Source organism: Mustela lutreola, chromosome 14 (assembly GCF_030435805.1).
Source record: "Mustela lutreola isolate mMusLut2 chromosome 14, mMusLut2.pri, whole genome shotgun sequence".
Taxonomy (NCBI): domain Eukaryota; kingdom Metazoa; phylum Chordata; class Mammalia; order Carnivora; family Mustelidae; genus Mustela; species Mustela lutreola.
In genome coordinates, this window is record NC_081303.1 from 22,721,317 (window position 1) to 22,746,318 (window position 25,002).

At 39.5% G+C, this 25,002-nt stretch overlaps 1 protein-coding gene across 5 annotated transcripts in view; it reads left to right on the forward strand.

Annotated features, from left to right (window-relative positions):
* PLA2G4A (phospholipase A2 group IVA) overlaps positions 1–25,002 on the forward strand; it is a 169,921-nt gene that overhangs the window by 52,688 nt on the left and 92,231 nt on the right. For all 5 annotated transcript variants that reach the window (XM_059145062.1, XM_059145058.1, XM_059145060.1 and 2 more), the window contains 2 exons: positions 18,725–18,873; positions 19,563–19,676. In XM_059145062.1, coding sequence (XP_059001045.1) covers positions 18,725–18,873; positions 19,563–19,676 — 263 coding nt within the window. The remainder of the gene's footprint in view (positions 1–18,724; positions 18,874–19,562; positions 19,677–25,002) is intronic.

Genomic DNA, 25,002 nt, shown 5'->3' on the forward strand with positions numbered 1-25,002 from the left:
TCTAAAACAAGTACTTTGCATTAATTTGGCAGTATTAACATAACTCTCCCTTTTAAAGGTAGAGGAAGTTGCAGTTAGATCTGACATGTAGCCAGGGGCATGTTAACATTGCACCAGGCGCAGGTGTTGGATGGATTTGTATTAAACTTTGTATTATTTTGTTCCTTTCCTCTTCTAGCAGAAGTTACCTATTTGCAGAATGACTACAGTGACCATAAAATTTCAGTTGGTGATAGTTTACTTTGCACGTATGTGAAACAAAAAACACATAACCCTGGCCACAAACCCGATTTTAAAACAGAATGAAATAGCTAGAAAAAAAAAATGTTTTAACTACCTCACTGAGTTTCTGCTCCTTTTAAAAAGTGTTGGCGAAAACGCAGATCACATATGATAATGGAGGCTAGTCTCAGAATTCAGAACTAGAATTTCATTCCCTAAGATGAAATCAGAAAATGGATAACATAGTGTTTTTGTTTATGTGCTTTTTAAAAATTTATTTATTTATTTGAGAGAGAGAGAGAGAAAGCCAGCAGGGTGGTGGTGGGCAGAGGGAGGAGGAGGGAGAATCCTCTGAAGCAGACTCCATCCTGAGCACAGAGCCCGATGCAGGGCTCATCTCACCACTCTGAGATCATGACCTGAGCCAAAATCAGGAGTCAGATGCTCAACCGACTGAGCCACCCAGGTGCCCCACCAGTGTTAGATATTTTTAATAATCCGAATTAAGTACATATGTTAAGGATTCTTGGCTGGTCTTAATGGACACTGAACTCTTTGACTTTACAGAATAATCATCATCAACATTAGGATCTTCAAGGACAGTTGTGGGATAGTAGATGGATTTTCTTTCCTTAAGTATTCAGGAGAACACAAAGCTTAATTCCAACATTTAAACTTTAAGAAAAAATACATACATTTGACAGAATTATGAACTGTTTGTACTGAAGCCAATTTTTATAAGATTGTATTGCTTAATAACTCAAGGTACTCATTTTTCTTAAGAACCTCAAGCTTTTATTTTTCATAATGTCTCTGTCTGTGGGTAAGTAATGTTTTATTGCAGGTAAATTCATAGCAAGATCTAGACCAAGTTCCTAATTTTTAAGTAGCTATGCCATTTGCAGTTTCAAGGCTAACCTCATCTCCCCAAGTAGTACTTTTCAAACATTAATGTCCATATGAATCTCCAGGGGTTCTTGGTCAAAGTGCATATTCTGATTGAGTAGGTCTAGGAAAGGTCTTCCTCTTTCCTCCAGTCTTCTCTCCCAAGCAGTAGCGTCGATCCCCTCACCTCTAGGAACACCAAGAAGATTTAGCCTCTTTAAGGGACATGACTCTCAACACATAGTGTTACTGATCCCCTGCAAAAGGAGTTTAGAACTCAACCTTCCAAATTGTAAACATTTGCCTGAGAGGCAGGGTGTTGGGTGTGAATGTCCAGAAACATTGTCTATTCAGTTTTTTAAGAATCTTCATCAGCAGTAAGAACAATGTAGAAATGACTGAAAATGTATTAATTATCACTCTCTAGTAGACATTCTTGGGTATCGCAGTGATCACATCTCTAGGGAGGAGGCAGAGTATATTTATGAACGAACGTGGTCTCCAGAGGCAAAACACAACTACTCCCTAGTCCCTAGTTCTCTGTCTTCTTTTTTCATCATAGCAATGTTAGGAGAATTCAAGGAGTTGACTAATGTGAAGTACTCTCATGCCTGAACCGTGGTACACACTCAATAACTATTACCTACTATGGTTAAAATTATTTCAGATACCAAAATCAGAAGACATTTATTTCTTAAATATAATCTTTGTGTGAGCTAAAGAATATTCTTTGGGGATAGTCTGGCACTGGGATAATTTTCACTTTTTCATCTTGGGAGACAGGAAATGTCCATGGCGAATGTGTTGAGCAAATTGCTGGATCCTTCTTTTTTCAGCTTGGAAGAAAGAGATGGAATGGAATGGCATTCCATCGTGGAATGGCACTTCCGTTGTCTTTTCTGATACCCTTGGGCACAGTTCACTCCTATACTTCTCTGACATCGGTTTGGACTTCTGTTTAACACTTTGTCACCTGGACATCTTAATGAAGCATTTGTAAAACCTGTGTCTTACTCACTTTTTAGAAAATTGGTGCTTAGCCTTGAGTCTGGCCTAGTAGTTAGATCTCAGAGGATTTTGGATGAATGAACAGGATACACAAATATGTGTGATTCTACCTTTCGTCTCGGATATTGCTTTCTTTGGGCCTCCTAAAGAGAGAATTTTTTTTTTTAAGATTTTATTTATTTATTTGACAGAGATCACAAGTAGGCAGAGAGGCAGGCAGAGAGAGAGAGAGGGAAGCAGTCTCCCCACCAAGCAGAGAGCCCGATATGGGGCTCAATCCCAGGACTCTGAGATCATGACCTGAGGTGAGGGCAGAGGCTTTAACCCACTGAGCCACCTAGGTGCCCTAAAGAGAGAATTTTTAAAATAATTTCTGGGGTGCCTGGGTGGCTTAGTCGGTTGAACGTCTGACTTTTGATTTGGGTGCAGGTTTTTATTTCATTTTGGTGAGATCAAGCCCCTTGTTGATTCTCCCTCCCTCTGCCACTTCCTCCACTTGCCTCTCTTAAATGATAATTAAAATAAAATAAAATAAAATATGCATATATATTCCATCTTTTAAAAAAGATTTTATTTATTTGTTTGTTGGAGAGAGAGAGAGAGAGCACACAAGCAGGGAGAGCAGCAGGCAGAGGGAGAAGCAGATCCCTGCTGATCGAGGAGCCTGATGTGGGACTTGATCCCAGGGTCCTGGGATCATGACCTGAGCCGAAGGTAGAGGCTTAACCAACTGAGCGACCCAGGCTGCTGTTATTTCTATCCATAGCTATCTAGAATCTTCCTGGGTTTCAATGTACAGAAACTTTATAACACCTTTGGATTAATAGAATCAATCTTTTCTTAGATTAATATATATTTTTTATAAATGGCACTGCTGTTGGCCTGTGGCCACCTGCTACCCTTAAGTGTATTTTTTTGAAATCAGAAATTTCCCTAGCATCAGCCCTTAAGTTAATGATGAACACGAGTTTTGGTTTACTAATATTTTTGGAATGTTTTTGAGAATCCACCCAAGGTTTTAAAAATTCTATGTATAATGAAACTGTTTCCCAGTGAGACTTTTATGGGAGATAATTTCAAGATGAATAAAATGTTCCAGAACATGCCTGTCTCAGATCCCTTATCTTGTATTTTCTGTAAAGTTGAGAAATAGCTTGGGTTAGGAGGGCACTACTGTTCTTCTTTCATTTCGAATGTCATGTAGTCTAGTAAGTGGCCAAAGGTTTTATGAGTCCAGTTAGTCCTTTTTATCTTTATTTAAATAATTTTTTTATTTATTTAAATAAGTTTCTTAAATTTCCTCAAAAAACTATGCTCTTAAATATTTTATGTCAAAGAGAATACGTCTGCTGCTCTAAAAGTTTAAACATTTATGTGAAAACACTTATCATATATGTTCTTTTAGTATATTTCCATATTTAAAAATTTTTCTTAAAAATATAAAGTTTATATGGGGTGCCTGGGTGGCTCAGTGGGTTAAGCCTCTGCCTTCAGCTCAGGTCATAATCTCAGGATCCTGGGATCGAGCCCCACATTGGGCTCTCTGCTCAGCGGGGAGCCTAATTCCCCCTTCTCTCTCTGCCTACTTGTGATCTCTCTCTGTCAAATAAATAAATAAAATCTTTTTTAAAAAATGGAAAGTATATAATGTAGAGATTGAAATGACTAGGGAAGGAAATGACTAATGAAACTTAACCAAGAGATAGTCTGGGGATTTTGTAAATGTTACTGACTCTTTAGAAGTATTATTCCATTCTTACTCCTCCTAATGCATCAATATATTTTTTTATGAAATATTTTAGATAACATTCTAGACAGAATTATTTTAAGTTGTGTATAAGGTTAATTGAAATCTGCAGGTACAAAATGAAATAACAGCTTTGAACTTTTAACTTTGCATAAGAAATGTTAAAGAAATATGTAATGTATTATTAATGTCTATTATTCACGTCCTCATCAATAAATGCTGAGCTTCTGTTATTTATACCTCCTGCTCACTCAGTGCCTTGAGAAATATAAAAAAAATAAACATAATACGTGTGGTAGGTAATGATTGAAGGCATGTCCCATACTCAGGAGGAAGCATGGCTTAGAGATTGGAGTTCATGGCTTAGAGATCCGGATTCCAATCTCCCTTCTGTTTACTAACCCCATGATTTTGGGTAAGTTACTTAACTTTTCCAGGCCTCAGTTTCCTTAGGGGTTAAATGGGGCTAATAGTTATGCCTTCCTCATAGGTTTTTTAATGAGGATTAAATACAATTCTAAAGTGTTTAGAAAGGTGCTTGATAAAGAGTGTATACAATACATGTTAAATAAATAAATAAAATGCTAAGGAGAGTTCTTCATTTATTCAGTTTAGTAACACTAACAGAAGATATGTGCTGTTTTTATTTTAATTTTATAGGTACAAACATTTTTTTAAAAAAGACATTAAATAAATAATCTAAAATCACACGGCTGTTAGGTTTTATGGCTACAACTTAAACCTATCTCATTCCGATGCTTACTTGTACAATGGCTTTGCCTTTGAGCTATTTGTGGTCTAAATGAGAAGATGAAATAGGTATAAATAACTCTGGGAAACCAACCCAAGAAGATATGCACTCAGGAATTGTGTATCTAGGCTATGTGATGTTGCGGATTCTGAAAAGTGTTGGCAGTAAGCTTCCCAGAGGACTTCACAGCTTGAATGGAGATTGAGATAGGTTTTAAAACTAAGTAGAATTTTATTATGTTATTATTAAATAGTTTTGACATTTTGATTTAGAAAAAAATCATAAAAAGTTTTAAACATGGGACAGAGTATGTATACTATACATTTTTAGGGAATCTGGTCATTTTTTAATGGTTTATGCTAGAGAATAAACATCAAGTACCAAGGATAATAACTTGTTTGAGTATAGTGGTTCTAAACAGGGGTGGGGGTTGATTTTGCTGCACAGTGTACATTGGGCTATAAATCTAGAGACATTTTTAACTGTCACAGTTGGGATCCTACTGGCACCTGGCGTGTAGAGGTCAAGAAGCATTGCAGAGAAAAGAATTCTCTGACGCAAGGGGTGCCTGGGTGGCTCAGTGGGTTAAGCCTCTGCCTTTGACTTAGATCATGATCTCAGGGTCCTGGGATTGAGTCCCACATTGGGCTCTCTGCTCAGCAGGAAACCTGCTTCACTCCCACCCCGCCCCACTCTCTCTCCTACCTCTCTGCCTATTTGTGGTCTCTCTCTGTCAAATAAATAGATAAAATCTTTTTAAAAAATTTAAAAAATAAAATAAAATTTTTTAAAAAAGAATTATCTGACCCAAAATGTCAGTAGTAGTGTATTTTTGTTAATAAAAAATAAGAATCATTCTTTTGTGGTGTAGACTGCGTATCTGTGGCTAAATCCATATAGCTAACTTTAACAATATAAATAATTAATATGTTTTCTAATACTACGTAAGAATTTTTGGAGAACAGGTCCTTCCTCTCCAACATAAACAGATGCCAAGATACATTCCTAGATTCTAAACTTATAAAAACATCCAGACATAGACACTGATAACACAGGTATTTTTGTTTCCTTCCAAGAAGGTATCACAGAGATTGAAGCTAAAAGGCAGGGCAGGTAGCAAGCGAAATTTCAGTTCTGTTCTAGATTGACATTTGCTGGCTTTGGGTTGTTTTGAATTGATCTTTCTGTGTTTTCTCGTGAATATCAACATTCTTCACAGTAATTTTGTTGTTGCTGCTGCTGTCTGTTATACCATATGCCGGAGGGTAGCCGATGTCCTCAATGTACCGAGTCCACGGTTGGTTCCCAGCAGTACCAAGTCATTTGTGTGTAGATGCCACTGGGCTTGCTTCCTGCCGTCCGTTTGGCTGACGCTACATTCTGATGGTTTCATGTCCCTTTACAGAAGGAAACATGTGACCTGAGAAACCGCTTTTATAGATCTGAGGCTGTGAGAAAAAGAAAGATGAAAAAATAGGGAGAGTTCAAATTGGAGACTCTGCCTGATCAAGGGATTCAAAAATAGTGTTAACACAACCGCTTTGTAATTTCAATTAGCAATAACTGTGCCTCAGATAAATTTCATTGGCTACAAAAACAAAAGACAAAAACAAAACAAAACAAAACAAAAAAAAAACGCCTCACTGGCTACAGTCCAGCTACTGTGGCAAAGTGCTTTGCAATTTCAGATGAGGGAAAGGTATTCTATGATGTTTTGAGTTGCTAGACGATGCTGCTCTCGTTTTAAGGGCTTTGCTCCTCTCTCTCTATTGTATTCAGAATCACGGCTGAAAGTTCTGTTTTACGAAACCACTTTGAATTCGCTAACTTTTCTAGTTCCTGCATTTCTAGCGATTTGCAGGGACTCTCCTTCAACATTTGTCCTCATGACAATTCCAACTCTAAGCCTTTTCTGGAGGAAGCAGGGACTCCTGTCTGCAAACAAGCCCCTTGACACTCTACCTGTTCCTTGGAGTTATTAAGGGAGGCAAGATGTGATTCAAAGGTCTATTATTATATTTGCATCTAGAGCTTGGAATTAAAGGTTAAATGCAAATTCATTTGGAAGAAATGACTGGCATTGACTTACATTAAAATACAAATGAATAGGGTGGGGCAGAGCTTCAGGAAAGTTGAGATATACTAGCCACGAGTAGAGAGAAGTTAGAGGGAAGGTTGGTGTTCCTAAAGTAAAGATCACCTTTTCTGCAGTATTGCTCGGAGCTAGTCCATCGCCCATTACTTCAACAATATTTATATGTTCCTGTAATGTCTCAGAGTTTATGCTAGACTCTAGTAGTGAATGGGAAAGGTGTGGTTCCTGCTATCGCAGAGCTTACGGGTTAATAGAGGCAAAATAGGCAACAGTTATTAGTGTTGGTGTATTTGAAAGAGCAAGGAATTTGGCTTCAGAAAGACTAGGCTAAAATCCGGTCTCCGAATGACCTTGCTCAAGTTACTAAAGGCCTCCAAGTCTCAGCTTCCTCACCTACATCATGGGAATAATAATTCCTAAATCAGCAAGTTGAAGCTTGATGTAGAATTATTTTTATTTTACAGAGATGGATATAGATGTGGCCTTTAGGGAACATGACCTGTAGTGGACAATCTTAACCTGATAAGAAAACAGAACAACTAGTCAACTTGGGATGTGTGAACTGGTTAAGGGAAAAATAGAACATCTCATTCCACTCGTCCTTTTATGTGTATAGTATTTGGACCCTTGAAAATTCTTAGGACAAGGACACAACTTAATAATGTTTAGTTATCAGCTAAAATGTCAAAAGAAAGCATGAGGAGGGCACCTGGGTGGCTCAGTTGGTTTAAACAACTGCCTTCGCCTCAGATCATGATCCGAGAGTCCCAGGATCGAGTCCCGCATCATGCTTCCTGCTTGGCAAGGAGTCTGCTTCTCCCACTGATCTCTCTCTCTTCTCTCTCTCTCTCTCACAAATAAATAAAATCTTAAAAAAAGAAAAGAAAGCATAAGGATATGCACAAGTAGAAGAGAACCCATGTTTTCTTACTCAGAACCAATGCTTCTGCCATCGGTGTGACTGTATGGAGTGTTCGAAATGTGTGGATTCCAGAGATGCCTCATGGCTTAAGTGTTAACTCCTGAGAGTGACGCTGCTTGCATGGTGGAGGAGGATCACTGACTGGAAGGAGAGCCTGGGGTCCAGGGAGGGGGGCTCTGTAAGCCCTTTCTTTTCTTTTTTCTTTTTTTTAATATTTTATTTATTTATTTATTTATTTGACAGAGATCACAAGTAGGCAGAGAGGCAGGCAGAGAGAGAAAGGGAAGCAGGTCTCCCGCCGAGCAGAGAGCCCGACACGGGCCTCGATCCCAGGACCTGAGACTATGACCCAAGCTGAAAGGAGAGGCTCAACTCACTGAACCACTCAGGCACCCTTCTGTAAGCCCTTTCTCACCATGCTTAGGCCTGCCCTCCCAGTCCTAGTCTGTGAAGGACAATAGTGTGTTTCATGAAGAGGACTGTGGCTTTATGGTGGAGGCATTACAAAGAGTGGTTTGAATGTGGGGAAGATAAGCAACTACGAGATTGTGGAATGGGTCCAGGTGAGAGGTACTGCTTAGTTGAACTGGGCGGTGATGTTTTTGAGTGGGCTTGAGGAAGCGGAGGTGACAGCCATGTGAGAGGTAGAATCCGTGAGACAGATTGGATACAGGAGCTGTGAGGAAAAGAGAAGGAGTCTCGTGTTTCCAGCTCTGATGGCTGGGAGTGAGGGGCTCCATGAAGTAAAATAGGAAAGTCAGGAAAAATAACAAGTTTTTACTTTTAGGGTTTTGTTTTATTTTGCTTTGGTTTTCTTTTTCCTTGAAGGTAAGGAAAGAAATAGGGAAAGGAAATAAATTTGTCTCGTACATGTTGAGTTTGAGGTATTTTCAAGGTTTTCAAGAATAGACTCAAAATCTCAGGAGACAGAGGGGCTCAGAGCTGTAGATTGGGGAGCGTGTCCTATTTATGCATAAATTAGAGTCAAGAGAGGGTGAGAGGACTTCCAGAATTGATTCAGAATAGTTAAAAAAAGATATGGAAGCCTTTAAAAATGTATTACTCAGCAACGGGATTTATATGGACATGTGATCAAGAATCTCATGTTTGTTGTACTTATACCACCTCCTTCTTGCAGCCTTGATGGAGTGAATGAATGCATTATGAATGCACTTTAAACCTTGAAGACTATCAGTTTTAAAGGATCTGAGATTAATCGAACTACAGGATTCATGTGTGTCACATGATCTGAGGAATACATTTTGAGTGTGTTTTTTTAGACTGTAAATAACGGGGTTATTCCTTTACAAGTTGGTTTTGACTACATGAGCATTCATTTTTTTAAAGGGGTTCACTTCATCTCGAAGGGCTCATTTGAGGGGTTTCTAAGCAATGTGACATGAAAGCCCACAAGTTAGTGTGAACTGAGGGGGAAAATGGTAGAGAAAGGTATGCTAAGGGAACATTTATAGAACTAGGTAGGAAATCACAAATAGTGATCTCTTTTATTTGCACAAAGGCTATTGCATTAAGAAAAAGCTCATTGAGTTCTATATTGAAGCTACAATAGGGGCACAATGGTTGATGGGAACTCGGGTAGTGGGAGGCGGGTATAGAGAGATGTCTGTCAAAGGATATAAGATGGATAAGTTCTGGGAATCTAATTACAACATGGTGATCATAGTTAACAATACTGTTAACGTATCGTTAACATAGTTAACATATGTTAACATGTATAACATAGTCAACAATATGTTAACAAAAAAATACTGTGAACAGTACTTAACAATAACAATAACATAGTTAACAATACATAGTTATCATAGTTAACAATTGCTAATGACAATATTAGCAGTATTTGGAGTAATAGAGTATTTGGAATATTAGCAATTTGGAAGTTGCTAAGAAAGTAGATCTTCAAGGGTTTCATCACAAAAAGAAATGGCATTTGTGGGAGATGATAGAGTTGCTAACCAGCCCTATTGTGACAATCCCTTGGCAGTATGTGTATCAAATAATCATGTTGTACATCTCATATCTCAATAAAGCCGAGAAAAAAGTTACAGTAGGGAGAATAACTGATTAAGTAATAGAACGAGGTGGAGCACAATGCGTCAGAATTTTACAAGATGATGGGGTTAGAAACAGTATAGACTACATTTTCTTTTAAAGATTTTATTTATTTATTTGACAAAGAGAGAGATCACAAGAAGTCAGAGAGGCAGGCAGGGGAAGTGGGAAAGCAGACCCCCTGCTGAGCAGAGAGCCCGATGCGGGGCTCAATCCCGGGACCCTGGGATCACAACCCGAGTCGAAGGCAGAGGCTTTAACCCACTGAGCCACCCAGGTGCCCCTAGACTACATTTTAAAAAAATATTTATTTATTTGACAGAGAGAGAATGAGAGCATAGTGGGAGGGGGAGAGGGAGAGGGGGAGAGAGAATTTCGAGCAGACTCTTTCTGCTGAGCGCGAAGCCTGATGCAGGGCTTGATCTCAGATCTTGAGATCATGACCTGAGCTGAAACCAAGAGTCAGACGCTTACCTGACTGCACCACCCAGCTGCCCCAGTATAGACTACATTTATTTTTCTAGACCCTTTGCTGAGGGTAGGAAGGATCTTGAAAAACTGGCAAAAATTAATGAAATTTTGTTTATCTTGTTATTGATCTGTATGTGTTTATAGGTTGAGAAGATGTGGCCAGGGCAAAGCAAATAATTACAGATTCAATTTAGGGCTAGGGATAAATGAGAAATAGAAATAGAAGAGGTAGAGAATACTATGAAATTGAAAGAAGAGGGTATAGAGCCTATTTCTTCTATGACCTGAAGGTCTTAGTATGAATCATTTTAAATAGATCATTAAGTATGAATAAATACATTTTCTTATTACAAATATCGCTTTATGGTTGTGAGGTATGTGGAAGGGACATTGAATGAGTACATCTAATCCTCTCCTTTTGTTTTCCCAGGGAAGGATGAGTCTGAGTTGTGTCCTTGGATAAGGAGGAGTGGGTAGGGAACTTGAGCAGTGCAGTAAACTTCTGGACAGTCATGTGAGGAGTGAAGGAGGAGTGAAGGAGTGAAGATAAAAGGAATAAGGGATTAGTATATGTTGGGTCAGGTTGGTGACTCAGTGGTCATTGGAATGGGCTGAAGTAACTAGGAGCAGAGCATTCATTTTCCTTAAGTGTGATTTAGAAGCCACAGATTAAATTAATTTTAAAAATGTCTGAAGGGTTGAAAAGCATTTGTCAACTGGAATCTGAAGGACCAATATCCCAGTAGGCCCAGGGTTCTGGCAAGCCGATTCCCCCCTCAATCCACTTCTGGATCTAGGTGGGTTTGGCAGGTAACAGGGACACAGGGATGAGGGAAGTAGCTAGGCAGTGAAGAGGCAGAGAATCCAACAGAGCTTTGGCAATCTCGAAGGACTTGGGAACACAAAAACTGCATTTCAGAAAATTTCTAAAGCCAGTTAGAATTTGATGGGGAAAGATCTCTGAGAGAAGGGAAGCCTAGAGAAGCTGAAAGAGAGCGCCTTTACCACGTCCACTAGCCAAAGTCTTAATCTGTGCAGGGCAACAGGCTGAGAAGCAAACATAAAATCACCCCAAAACAAAGCAGAGATATTGGCAGCCTCATGGTGCTAAAAGGGAAAAATACTGGAGATCAGAACTGCCAAATGTTAAGTCTACTACACAGTGGGAATGAACAAGAGGTAGGCTGAAACTTGCAAGGATTTGAGTCAATCCCAAATTTGAGATTTGGGGTTAAATTGAGGAGACGCGTCCTATTCTCACTGCCTGCCAGAAGATAAGCCGGATGCTCTGTGGAGGTAGATCTAGCTGCCTCACAGGGTTTCATAAAACGGCCTGGCATTCTGCTGAGAATTGCCAGGTGTTACAAAAGATAAGATCAAGGGGCACCTGGGTGGCTCAGTGGGTTAAGCCTCAGGTTATAATCAGGTTAAGCTCAGGTTATAATCTCAGGGTCCAGGGATCAAGCCCCACATCAGGCTCTCTGCTCAGTGGGGATCCTGCTTCCCCCCTCTCTCTGACTGCCTCTCTGCCTACTTGTGATCTCTGTCTGTCAAATAAATAAATAAAATCTTTAAAAAAATGTGAATAAGTACTCAATCTCATAGTCATCAAAGATCTATGAAATAAATCCACAGAGATACCATTATAGATCCACCAGATGGTTAAAATTACAAGACTGAGAGTATTAAGTATGGGAAAGATGTGCTGTCCTGTGACTGTTAACACCAGGGGGTATATACCATGGCATAATAATTTCATTTTTAAGTAATCCAATTCATAGGAACTTGTAGCAGATACATACATGTGTATACAAATTTGTATGTAACCAAAGCCATGTCCAAGGATGTTCTTGGCAGCACCATTGGGGACACTGGAAACAATCCAAATGTCTTTTAACAGTGAAATGGATAAATAATTTATGGAATATTCATTTATACGATGGAATAGCTTATATCAATAATAATGAACACGTTGTTTTACACATGTCAGCGTGGATGGATCTCACAAACATAATGGTGGTACATATTGTGTATTGATTCTATTTATATAATGATAAAAAATATTCTCTGGTGATAGAAGGCAGGGTAGTAGTAGTCACCCTTCTGGAGGGAGTTGAGGGAGGCTTCTGGAATGCTGATAATGTTACGTATCTTGACCTAAAAACTCAACAGACTACAGTTATGATCTGCTAACTCTTAAGCCTGTATATTATCCTTCAACAAAAACTGTACGTTAAAAAAAGAACTAAACTGCTATTGATGTGCATACATTTATTATGAGGCCAACAATCCCGTTCCTGGCCAGCCACTTGGCCAGCGTGGTACAGGAAAAGTGAAAACGTTGGCCATCACAAACCCTTTAAGTTTTTAAACCTTTAAGTCAAAAATATTTAAATTTTCCACATAATTAGCATTGTCATGAAATCATAAATATTTCAAAGGAAGGACGACATTTGAGGACAATTCAGATTCATTTATTTCAACAAATTGTTATTTAATTTTTGGTCTTGACTGTGGTATTCCTATTTTGGTGGTGACAGAAGCAGAATGCTTGAATATCAGCCTGTCACCTTCCAATAGATTGCCAACTAACACACCCCACGTACCTTATTCTTGGATTTGTTTTCATGTGACCACTTGGAAATGTCTTTAATGGCTGGAAAGAAATGGAAGTGAGTTACTGGATTGTGCTTAATATGGCCTATGGGCAGAATAACTCCATGACAGAAGGTCAGTAAGCCTGCTGACTTCTTAGTGCCGAAGTGTTTCTGCTTTTCTGTGGCTGTTACTCATATCAATGTTGTTTAGTCTATTCTAATAATATATACTTTATTTTTTTAAGATTATTTATTTATTTGACTGAGAGAGAGAGAGAGAACACAAGCAGGGGGAGTGGAAAGGGAGAAGCAGGCTTCCTGCTGAGCATAGAGCCCAGATGCAGGGCTCAATCCCAGGACCCTGGGATCATGTCCTAAGCTGAAGGCAGATGCCTAATGACTGAGCCACCCAGGTGCCCCTAATAATATATACTTTAAACCATGTTTTTCAAACTTGTGTATATAAGAATCACCTGGGTAAGTTACTGAAGATGTCAAGCATTTTCAACACTCCAGATGATTCTGTAAAGGTGCTTTAGAGGAACGCATGTTGAGAAACCCACTTTAAGCCCACCATCAGCGGTAAGAGCTATTTGGAAAGTGATATTCTGACTGTGAATTTGGGAGAACTACCCCTTGGGGGATTTTTTTTTTTCTGCTTATTACAATAATTATGACAGGTTGTAGGTCATCGTTATTTAAAGCAGAGGGTTTAAGTTGCTGAGCAAAGTGGATATAAGAAAGCAAATGGAGGACATTTAAAATAGAACTTAAGAGAGTGCAGAAGCCGCCATCAGCCCCTGTCATGAATCACATAGTATTTTGCTCAAAGCTGAAATGACAGATGGACCTGTTATTAATGTAGCTAGGCACTCCTTAAACTACGATCATAACTGCTTTAGGAGAGTTTTTACAACCCAGGAATTCTGAAGCTATTTCTGGTACATGTAGTTTCATGTCAACTCACAGGAGCAAACGAAGATCTGTATCCCACACTTGCAACAGTTTTGTCAGGATTTAAATAAAAGGACGAGAGTAAGAACTTCTTTGCCCACACCTTCTTTGGGTTACCACCTGTTTGCCTGGAACGAATCAAGGTGAAGTCGAATCGGTGACTCAACACCCAGTTACCCTATAGGCCTTAATTCACAAAAATGAAGTAAGTGTACAGGACCAAAAAAAAAAAAAAAAAAAAACCAAAAAAACCCACCAATGAACATTTCTTTTCCTGCATTTGCCTTTTTATTCTCCCCTCTATGGATATATCTAAAGCCCTGGGCTTAGCTTTGTTATCAAAATGGACGGCTTTCCCTTTCCAAAGCCAATGAAGATTATAGATGATATGAAGAAAGTCAGCTCCGTGATGATCGTAATCCGATGTTAAACTCGGGTCCTAAAACTCCTTTTCACCCTGCAGCGTCCGCCGCTGCTGTCCATGTCTCTCCCAGCTTGCAAAGATCAGCTGTGATGCTGATGGCGGGATTGGAGCATGCAGCTGGCTGTGGTTTTCGACTGCCCAGCACCCTTTGACAACTTCACATCAAGGTCTCTTGCTAATGAAGCAAAGGGAGAAACTCATGAAACTACCCCTCTTGACCAGAGTTGCGGAATATTGACTGTATTTAAAAGTGAAAAGCGAAATCCAGAGTAACAATTGACCTGGATTCTAATTTGCTTTTAAAAAAGGTCTGTCTTGGGGCATCTGGGTGGCTCACTGGGTTGATCCTCTGCCTTCAGCTCAGGCCATGGTCTCAGGTCCTAGGATCGAGCCCCGCATTGGGCCCTTTGCTCAGCCGGGAGCCTGTTTCCCCCACTCTTTTCTCTCTGCCTGGTCTCTCTGCCTACTTGTAATCTATCAAATAAATAAATAAAATCTTTTAAAAAATAATAATAAAAAAGATTTGTCTGATCAAGATATCCACTGATGTGTTTGACAAAATTGGTAATTGGGGATCTTAGTTAAGGGACGGGATCATGATTTGGGGCTCATACATGTTTTATGTTCATCCTTTTGCATGTGCTGATGTATGTACCATTTGCTGCCCATCAGGACCCCTGTGGAGCCATCCCGCGGGCCCCTGGAGCCACCCCTGGATAGATTCTAACTGCCATACAGCCCACCTCCCCATTTTAGCAGGAAGCAGCCAGAGCCGTCATCATCCCGTTCCCTAAGGGCAGTTAGGATTACTGTTCCAGGGACAGGAACGAGTAAGGGACAGGTGGCTAGGTAGGGAGAGATAGAGAGGTGGCTAGGTGATCAGGCTCACAGAAATCCCAAAAATGTGGAGCTGTGGGGAAACCAGAGATAAGGGAACAAACCAGACCACCCTGCCCTAGGCGTGTGGGATGGGTGTCTTTTTATGAGAATCACCTGTGACCAGCAAAGAATAACCAGACCCTAAAAAGGAAGGAAGTCGGGGCGCCTGGGTGGCTCAGTGGATTAAAGCCTTTGCCTTTGGCTCAGGTCATGATTTCAGGGTCGTGGGATTGAGCCCCGCATCAGGCTCTCTGCTTGGCAGGGAGCCTGCTTCCCTCTCTCTCTCTCTCTGCCTGCCTCTCTGCCTGCTTGTGATCTCTCTCTCTCTGTGTCAAATAAATAAAATCTTAAAAAAAAAAAAAAAGGAAGTAAGCCACTGAAGGTGTTACAACTAGTCCTTGCTCGATGGTGATACCAGCAGAGATGGTAGAAGGATTTTAAGATCCCTGGTTAGCGTTCTATGAAAGACCAGCCCCAAAGGCCTTCAGGGCCAACCCTGTGGGGACCCCTCTCACTCTTGAGAGCTTTTTCTGTCTGTTCACTTAAAATACTTCTATCCCTTTACCTCCCCACTCCCCCCAAAAAAGGTCTGTCTGTGGATGTTTTGATACCAAGCATAGTGTTGGCGTCTTACATGCTTTTTTCTTTATCATTCGGTCAAAGTTAGAATTTGCCAAAGTATAGGATCTGCATGGAACATCCAGAATGCTTGGATGCTGCTTCCCTCCCTGACTGACTTATGCTTCCTCATTTTGCCACATTCTTTTCCAACATGCTTTCTCCCAAGGAGCGTACCTTTCCGCTCTCTCCTTCTCGTTTGGCCCGAGAAAATCTCCCCCTCCTCTCCTCAGATTCAAATGAAGACCAAGCCTCAAAGGCAATTTCTCCGCCTACAGTTTGACTTTATTTGTGGGTAATAACCTGGTGACTGAGTTACTAGTCACTGGCATAGTGTATCTGCTTGCCTTGCATTTACTCTTGCCTCTAAAATTAGGCTGTTAGCATTTGACTCACTCCCATCGTCCAAATCTGCAGTTTCATGTTGGGCTGCTTGACATCAGGTTCCTGACATAAAGTCAGCACTCAGATGCTTGTTGAATGAATGAGTGATGTTTACCATTTGCGTGCCTCGTCTTCCCAAACACTTTTTGTTTTCCAGATTTTTTTTGTTGGCTTGGTTTTGGGTTTTCTTGTGTTTTGGGGAAACAGATAGAAAAGAGCATTAGCCCCATGAGAAAGAACCTGCCCTGTGGGATGAAGAAGAGCTACAGTTTTATACGTTTAACATGAAGTCCCAGTTGAGTCTTCTCCTTGAATCAGGTGCTGACTTCTACTCAAAAGGGGAAAGATGTTTTCTTGATGATCTTTCACTGCCTGCTGTTCTAAATATGTCATTTTATTTCTGATTTGCAATCTTGAGCTCTGACACCATGGCAGAAATATGGCTGAGGCAAAGAAACATCTCGTTGGTTGAGGAGGTGGGAAGGGTCCCCTTGTCACATGCCCTTCTCTTCTTGGGCCCATTTCCTCTCGCCTTCCTCCCTATTCAGTCTTCTTATTTTCTAGTTTGTCTTCTGTGATCCTCTTGAGAGAGAGAGAAGCGTTGACTTAGAGATTGCCATATGTGTCTCAGACCAACAAGTCGGATGCCTTCCACTCGTGTAATATTACATGCCAGTTATACCTCTGTGAAAATAAATGATAAATAAATAAATTCCCCAAAATGCCTATTTCCTTTTCTCTTAAAACAGGATATCAAAAGTATGAACAGGAGTGATCTACAGCAGTGCCAGCTATAATATTTGTTTAAAATGCAGATTCCTAGGCCTTCTGCAGCCCTGCCGATCATAGGTCTTAGGGGATGGGGGTCAAGAGTCTACATTTTTAACCAACCTTAGGCATTTATATTGTACTCTTTTGAGGCTCAGCTGCCCTTGACCAACGGTGCATTAAGTCCAAGTGAGAAAATTAAATAAAGGACAATTCCAAATGCATATACCTCGTTGGTAGATCATTCCACTTTACAATAAAAAGCCATACTTTAAAAATGTGATTGCCGCATAGAACTATGAACAGTGCTTAAAAATTAAGTGAAGGGCATTGGTTAAATTGTTTGATGACCATAACTATGGTTGAAAGACAAAATATATTTTCTAAAAAATTTTTCTTTGAAGAGCAATAATTTGAGAACTATTATTTTTGCTTTTCCTTTGTTTTTAATTTTTATCCTTCTGTGTGGACCTCTGCACCACCTTTTCTCTCACTTTCTCTCCCTCTCCCTTCCCCTCCCCACCTCACTGCATATATTCCTTCCTCTCTCAGTCTCTCTCCCTCCTCCCTCATACCTTCTTCCCTCTATCCTCGCCCCCCCCTTTTCCATAGCTACGTTCAGCTCCTCTTTTGACACTAATGCCTACCTTACGATCTCATCTTTAGCACTTACAGCATGATGTCATTAAGAGAATAATTGTTGCAGCTGGATCTTCTCTGAGACTTACTAGCTGGATGATACTAGACAGATTGCTTAACATCTCTCAGTTCCTGTGGCCTCAACACTAAAACAGAGCACTTACTGTACCACCTTTAGGAGATTTGAACCAACCTAGTGTGTATAAAGGGCTTAACAGAGATCCTAGCAGTCATTACTCAACTGTTAGTTTTTGTAGTTATGAATTGCAATGATTACATGGGAAAGGATGTGTTAAAGAGAAAAGTTGAGTCCTTAAGTTAGGAGGTTTTTGAGTATTGTGATAGTTGTTAGGTTCTGAAGAGATAAAAATGAGTAAGACTTGATCACTGTCCTCAAGTTGTTGAGTCTTGTAGGAAAAGACAGATACATGTATAATTACATCCATAAAATATAGTGTGTGCAATGTTGTAAGATGGTGGAGGATTCAGTGGAACCACTAAGGAGGGAGTGATGAGGGTTTCTACTGCTACGTGTCAGTTGCCTTGTTGCTATCTGAATATATAATGGGAAGAATTTAAATAGTTCCTTTATTTACCATTGTTTCCTTCTGTTTAAAATGGTGCCCACACCATGCCCTGACTCCAGCAGGTCTTTATATACAAGAGAGAAGCTATCACTTCCTTGAGATACCCACTTCCATCTGACTGCATATTTCTATAATAAATACAGAAATATCTGTTGATCACTAATATAAATGCCAGCCCACTAAGATTGTTCAGTGTACAACCTGTACAGCTATACAAGGCAAACTTATAACTACAAGCAATATTTATCTCACACTGACTTTCATTGTTTTGTTTGGCAAATAAAGTAATTAGGATGATTTTTCTAATGTAGACAAGCACCGTGATCCTGAACCCATGGTCTTGTCACCATCATTGTCCAGGGTGAAGGTTCTACTGTAGTTAGCTGGGTGAGACTGTTCTCATCATTTAGCAGTTCCCCTGAGGTGTTGAATGAACATATCCTTTAGGTGAATAGAGGAATTCTGAGTCAATCACCTCATAAACGATTCCTTCTCTCAGGACTATTATGATGGGCAGGGACATAACACATAAGAAGTAGCTAAACTATGGTGTTCTTCCCTTGTAGAGTATGTTGTCTCAGCTATTTTAAATATGTTCCTACAGATTCACTAAAAATAATCTGACAACACATACTAATAAAAACAAATTAGACATTATGAATCACATTTTTGCATCCTTCTCACTTGTGTTTACTGTCTACAGTTGACACTCCAGATCCGTATGTGGAACTTTTCATCTCCTCCACCCCTGACAGCAGGAAGAGAACAAGACACTTTAATAATGACATAAACCCTGTGTGGAATGAGACCTTCGAGTTTATTTTGGATCCTAACCAGGAAAATGTTTTGGAGGTCAGTGAATCATTTGAAGACCATTCAATGGTCATCATTCATGTTGAAGCTGGTGTTTGAGCTTGTCCCTTTCGTGCCCTCTTTTCCCTCGGGCAGGTGTAGGTGGGGGTCCAGCTGTGCAGTCCGGAACACGGGGCTGTGGATGGTCTATGTGAAGTGATGTGAGTGTCCAGTGGGAAGCACAAGAGTTAGGTAGGGTTGGGAAGGATCTTTTATCCCCCTCGTGTGCTTTGGAGAAAACATATTTTCTGTTATATTGAGGAAGGTCCAAGTACAACAGAATAACGATATCATCAGTGGATTCCAACTTTAAAATAAGTTAGCTTTGTTAATCTAAAGTTTCTAACTAAAAATAAGTAACCTGAAAATAAGTTAAGGTAGATCTTTTCCAAAATGGTTGTGTGGATTTTCTACATTAATTTATTTCTCATACTCCAAAATGACAAGTTTCCATTTTTGAAAACACGATAATGAATAAGTCAGTCAGGAAAATGAAAAAGTTTATGGTTGTTTTAGTGTCAGAAAGAAAAGACAAAGTATTATAGCCAGTTGAATATTGAGGGCCTCGATTGGCTATTAAATATCATTTGAGAACTCTCATTTTGTTAAGTGTGGTAGAAATTTTGGATACAATTTCCACAGATAGAAGAGAAATTGTATTCCTGTACTATACCTTTTAATCTCTACAGGTCACACTAATGGATGCCAATTATGTCATGGATGAAACTTTAGGGACAGCAACGTTCCCCATTTCCTCTATGAAAGTGGGAGAGAAGAAAGAGGTTCCTTTTATTTTCAACCAAGTAAGTGACGCAACAGGATTATTTTTCAACCTTATGTCAGATAAAACTCTTATTTATTCTGCAATCTTTTTTATTTATTTGTTTGTTTGAATGTGTGCTTTTTAAAGAGAAAATTTTGTGTTCCCTTTTACTTCCTGTCCAAATTTTTTTATTGTTCTGATATTTATAAGCTTTGATTGAAGTATTCCACTAAATAATATAGAGACATTAATCTCTGTTGTTACTCTAAGTGAGGCAATGGCTTTGGACTCCCCTCTCCCCTGACCCCAGGAGGTCTGCGAAAACTTTTGAGAGGATAAAGGAAGATACAAAATCTGAGAGGAATGGCAGAGAGAGAGAGAACTCAAAAAGAAAACTTTTGGGGGGCACCTGAGTGACTCAGTCAGTTAAGTGTCTGACTTGATTTCAGGGCTCCCGTCATGATCTCAGGGGCATCGGATCAAGACCCACATCAGGCTTCTTGCTCAGCGGAGAGTCAGCTTGGGATTCCCTATCTCCCACTCCCTCTACCTCTCCCCCTCATTCATGTTCTCTCTCAAATAAATTAAATTAAAAAATAATTTTTTAAAGAAAACTGTTGGAACATCCAAACTATTCCAAAATTACATGTTTAGCAGTAAATTAAGCCTCAATGGGGGGATATTTCTGTCTCAAATAATCCTCAAATAATTAGGGCTGCAGCAATGAAAAGTTAGCAGGAATAGTCAGAAGGGATAGGTTTTGGTTTTTTTTTTTTACATTTCTAGGTTTGCTGTGTTTCTGTAATTTCAATAATTTAGGAATCACAAGGCCCTAAAATTATTATTAATACAGAGCAAACATTAGATTTTGAATTTCATAAGGAACTATTTTCGAAGTTTACAGTGACAAATGTAAACGACTGACAGACCAGGATCCAGAAAGCTGGTTAATGTATTAATTTCTTGTTGGAAGAGGCACCCTGTTTTTGCTCATCCTTGGAGTGACTTCAAATTGCTGTCTTCACGCAAACCTGACTGTTCCTTAACTCTCACCTCCTTTCTGTTGCTATCCCAAGTGACCTCCTCCTTCTCTGAAGCCCTAAGATAATTATGTATGGTATTCATTGGGACTGAGTCATTTAAATTGTTCAATTTCTTATCTCCTCCCTCTCACCCTAAACCAAAATCTTGTAGGTCAGGAATACTGGTTATGCACGCCCAGTCACAGAGGTAATACATAGTTTGTATTTTCCAGATGAATGTATGCCTGTTTAGAAACCAACTTAAGCCCAAAGGGCTACCTCACCAGTTCATGCAAGCGGGGCAGCCCAGCCATCTTGGGGACACTCCAGTCCCATATGCCTTGCTGACTCCTTCAGCTGCTCCAGGAAGTGTTTTCTACAGGTCTTACTCCAGTGCTAAGAGATACACTGTCCATAGTTCTGTTGCCTTTTTTTTTTTTTAAGTTCTGGTGTTCATTCCTCTAGCAAATGTTTTTTGAAGTCTGCTGTGTACCAGCCACTGTGCTTGGTGCAAGGAAAATAAAGAATAAGACACAGGAGCCTCTTCCCTCAGTTACCTCTTTGAGGGGATGGAGGTGAGGTGGGGGTTGGGACAGGAAGTGGGCAGAGGAGATAGAAACATGTGAGAAACGAAACCACCCTACGGTGAGAGAAGCCATCAATCAGGAATGTGTGGTTGGAAGACGGAATAAAGATAGACTGTTGTCAGAGGAAGCCAGTGACCGCAGCGTACAAGTAGATGATTTTGAATAGGTTGAACAGGGAACATAGTGGTTAATGCCTTGGCATTGGAAGCTAGGTTGGTGTTTAAATGCCCGCTCTGTCCCTTACTATCTGTTTCATCCTGGTGAAGTCTCTTTCATGTCTTGATTTACTCATCTGTAGAATGGAGCTAGTATCTCATAAGAGAGTTTATGATAATTCATTTATGATTAAATGACTTAATATTACTTATATATAATATATCCGTATAATAACATATAGTATAATTATATTACATATGCATGTATTTTAAATACATTCAGATGTAATTTTTAATTGTAATTTTTATAGCATATTACATAAGATATAGATTATATATTACTTAGTTTATATATTTATTATGTATAAAAATTATTACATATGAAATATATATGGGGGGGCACATGGGTGCCTCAGTCGGGTAAGCGTCTGCTTTCAAACGGAGTCCTGGGATTGAGCCCTGCACTGGGCTCCCTGCTTAGTGGAGAGTCTGCTTTTCCCTGTGCCTCTGTCTCTGCTCATGCTCTCTCTCTCTTTCTCTCTCTCAAATAAATAAAATATTTAAAAAAAGAAATATATAATAATGCTTGGTTATAGAAATACATATCAATACTGTATGTACAGTCAGTCTCTGCACAGAGTCTGCTAAGGTTTCTCTCTCGTTCTTCCTCTGCCCCTCCCCACTCTCTCTCTTTCTCTCTCTAAAATAAATAAGTAAATCTTAAAAAATTATTGCATGCACATGGATGTATCTATACATAACTATACTTTTATGTAGTTTTTTACATAAGATCCAATGTGCTTAGTTTATGTATTTATTAAGTATAGAATTTATTACATATTAAGTATATAAGTATAGAAATATATATATATATCACTTCTGTATGCACATAGAGTGCTTAGAACATATTAAGTACGATGTAAATGCAAAGGCATGGAGTCTTGAAAGCAAGTCGGGGCCTGGCAAGTTACGAGGCTTTGCAGGCACATGTCAATGTGTGGTGGGGTAAGGTTTAGAGGCTAACATCCCCCAACCTTCCTAAAGCGAGTTGCTAGGACTGGTTCTCAATAAATGTTTGTTGAGAGCTTTGTAAGCATGGATTGGCCTCTCCAAAGTATGTGTTCTTCCCCCCCCCTCCCCATCTTCACTCTGATCATGGGAGAAGATATTGGAGGGAAACATGCATTTCCTCTTCTCCTGTCATTTCCTATGGTTAGCTGTGTAACCTCCGGGCTCTAAAAAAGACTTTCTACATTCCTGCATTTAAAGTAGCTTACATAATTAGTTTCTTTAGTGAGCCTGAGAAAACAGTTGACCAAACAGCTTTTCTAGATCACTCTTTTCTTAAGAGTCCTTTGAAGCATATGGCTGGGTGGAGAGCCCCCCCTGCTCCGGCAACATTACCCTTTGCATGCTCTCTAGCCCCGCCTCACCTCTACCTCCCATCTTTCAGAGGAGCACAGGCTTCTTTCCATAGTGTTCACAGAGGTGAGACAGAACAGACTGCGAGGGAATAATGTGAGAAAAAGAAGTTTTTAAACAATTCTTGAATTTGATTATAGTAGTCTGAAACAGTAAAAAAAAAAAAAAAAAAAAACCTCTTGGATTTGACCAAGAGAGAAGAGAGAACACAGGTTTCCTGCCAAGACATTATTAACAAAAACTTCTTCAAAATTTTGTCATCCAGAAGTCAATACTGAGTCAACAGAGAGTGATTTCTGTGGCCAGCAGCCAGCTAGAGAAAGAACGGGAGTCTCCAGAGGGAGATTGCCAGATTCCCACGGGCTTGTACTATCCACTCAGGGAATTGGGAGATCCATTTTCTCATTTTGTCTTGGTCACTAGTCTCCCTCTACAATGTTTGATTTGTCACTCTTTCTTTCTGCCTTATTTTCTTCATCTCTAAAATAGAATTTTTGATTAATTGATCTGTAAGAGCCTTTCTAATTTATAAAGTTCTATGATCAAGAAAGAATACCTTTTTTTATATGACCATTTTCATTCAAGAATTTTTAATTCTTTCTATTTTACAGATATGGAAACAAAACAATAATAATGCAATAATAAAAATTTTTCACCTTGTGCCCACCCAGGGAAGCCAAAAAATTTTTATTATATGATTTTAAAATACTGACCTATCAGTAGATTATTTTTTTTTAAAGATTTTATTTATTTCAGAGAAAGAGAGAGAGAGCATGAGCAGCAGTAAGGAGTAGCAGAGGGGAGTAGTAGTAGTAGTAATAGAGAGGGAGAAGCAGACTCCCTGCTGAACAAGGAGCCCAATGCAGAGCTCCATCCCAGAACCCTGGGATCGTGACCTGAGCCAAAGACAGACACTTAACCAACTGACCCACCCAGCCCCCCAGTAGACTATGTTTTAATATGAGAATTTGAGCAGCTAAAATTTTGTAGCTAATACTTTGCTAAATGTTAAGAAAGCTACAACAAGTTCATCTTCAAGAAACTAGTACTCTATTTGGAAAGGAGTAAAACATTCATGTGTAAACTGGTAAGTAATACAATAAGTACTGTCATGAAGCATCTGTTCATTAATTTACTTACTTAGGAGTTATTAATCACTTGTATTCTAAGCAGTATTCTAGGTGATGAGCAAACAGTAGAGGACATGACAGATGATGTTTGGGTTCCCAGAGAGCTTGCATTCTAATGGGGGAGGTATATAGAAACAGAAAGCAAAGAACAGTCAGTACAATATCCTCTAGAGAGAAATACTGTGAAGAAAATAGAGCAGAGGGATATGATGAGGAATAGTTGGTGGGCAACTGAAGTTTATATAGTCAGGGAAGGGCTTTCTGAAGTGTTATATTTTTCTCCAAATTTTATTATAAAAACTTTTAAGCATGGAAAAAAGTTGAAAGATTTATATAACTGACACATAGACTCTACAATTCATGTTTTACTATGTTTACTTTGCCATGTATCTGTCCTTCTACTCATCCATCAAACCATCTTACTTTTTAAATACCATTTGTTTATTTTAAAGAGGGGGGAGAGAGCGGGTGAGGCGGGAAGGGACAGAGGGAGAAGGAGAGAGAGTCTTAAGCAGACTCCTCACTGAGCACAGAGCCCTACATGGGGCTCAATCTCACAAACCTGAGATCACGACCTGAGCTGAAACCAAGATTTGGCTGCTTAACCAACTGTGCCACCCCGTGCTCCAAACCATCTTACTTTTTTGATGCATTTAAGGACAAATTGAGAGGCTGCCTGAATGGCTCAGTCCAGTGGGCATCTGACTCTTGGTTTCTGCTCATGCTGTGGTGCTGAGGTCAGGGGATCCAGCCCTGGGTTGGGCTCTGCCTCAGGAGGGAGTCTGCTTGAGCTTCTGTCTCTTTGTCTCCCTCTGCTCCCCCCCACTCATGCACTTTCTAAATAAATAAACAAATTGCAGATAACACTGTCCTTCACCCCTAAACATTTAGCATATCATTATGTAGAGTTTAGTATTTACATTGTATAATTTTAAGGCCAAATAGATAGTGTAGATAATATACACAGTGAGAGTTATAAGATGGAATTATTCATTCATTTCACAAACAACTATTAAACACCTACTGTATGTCAGACAGTCTTTAGATACT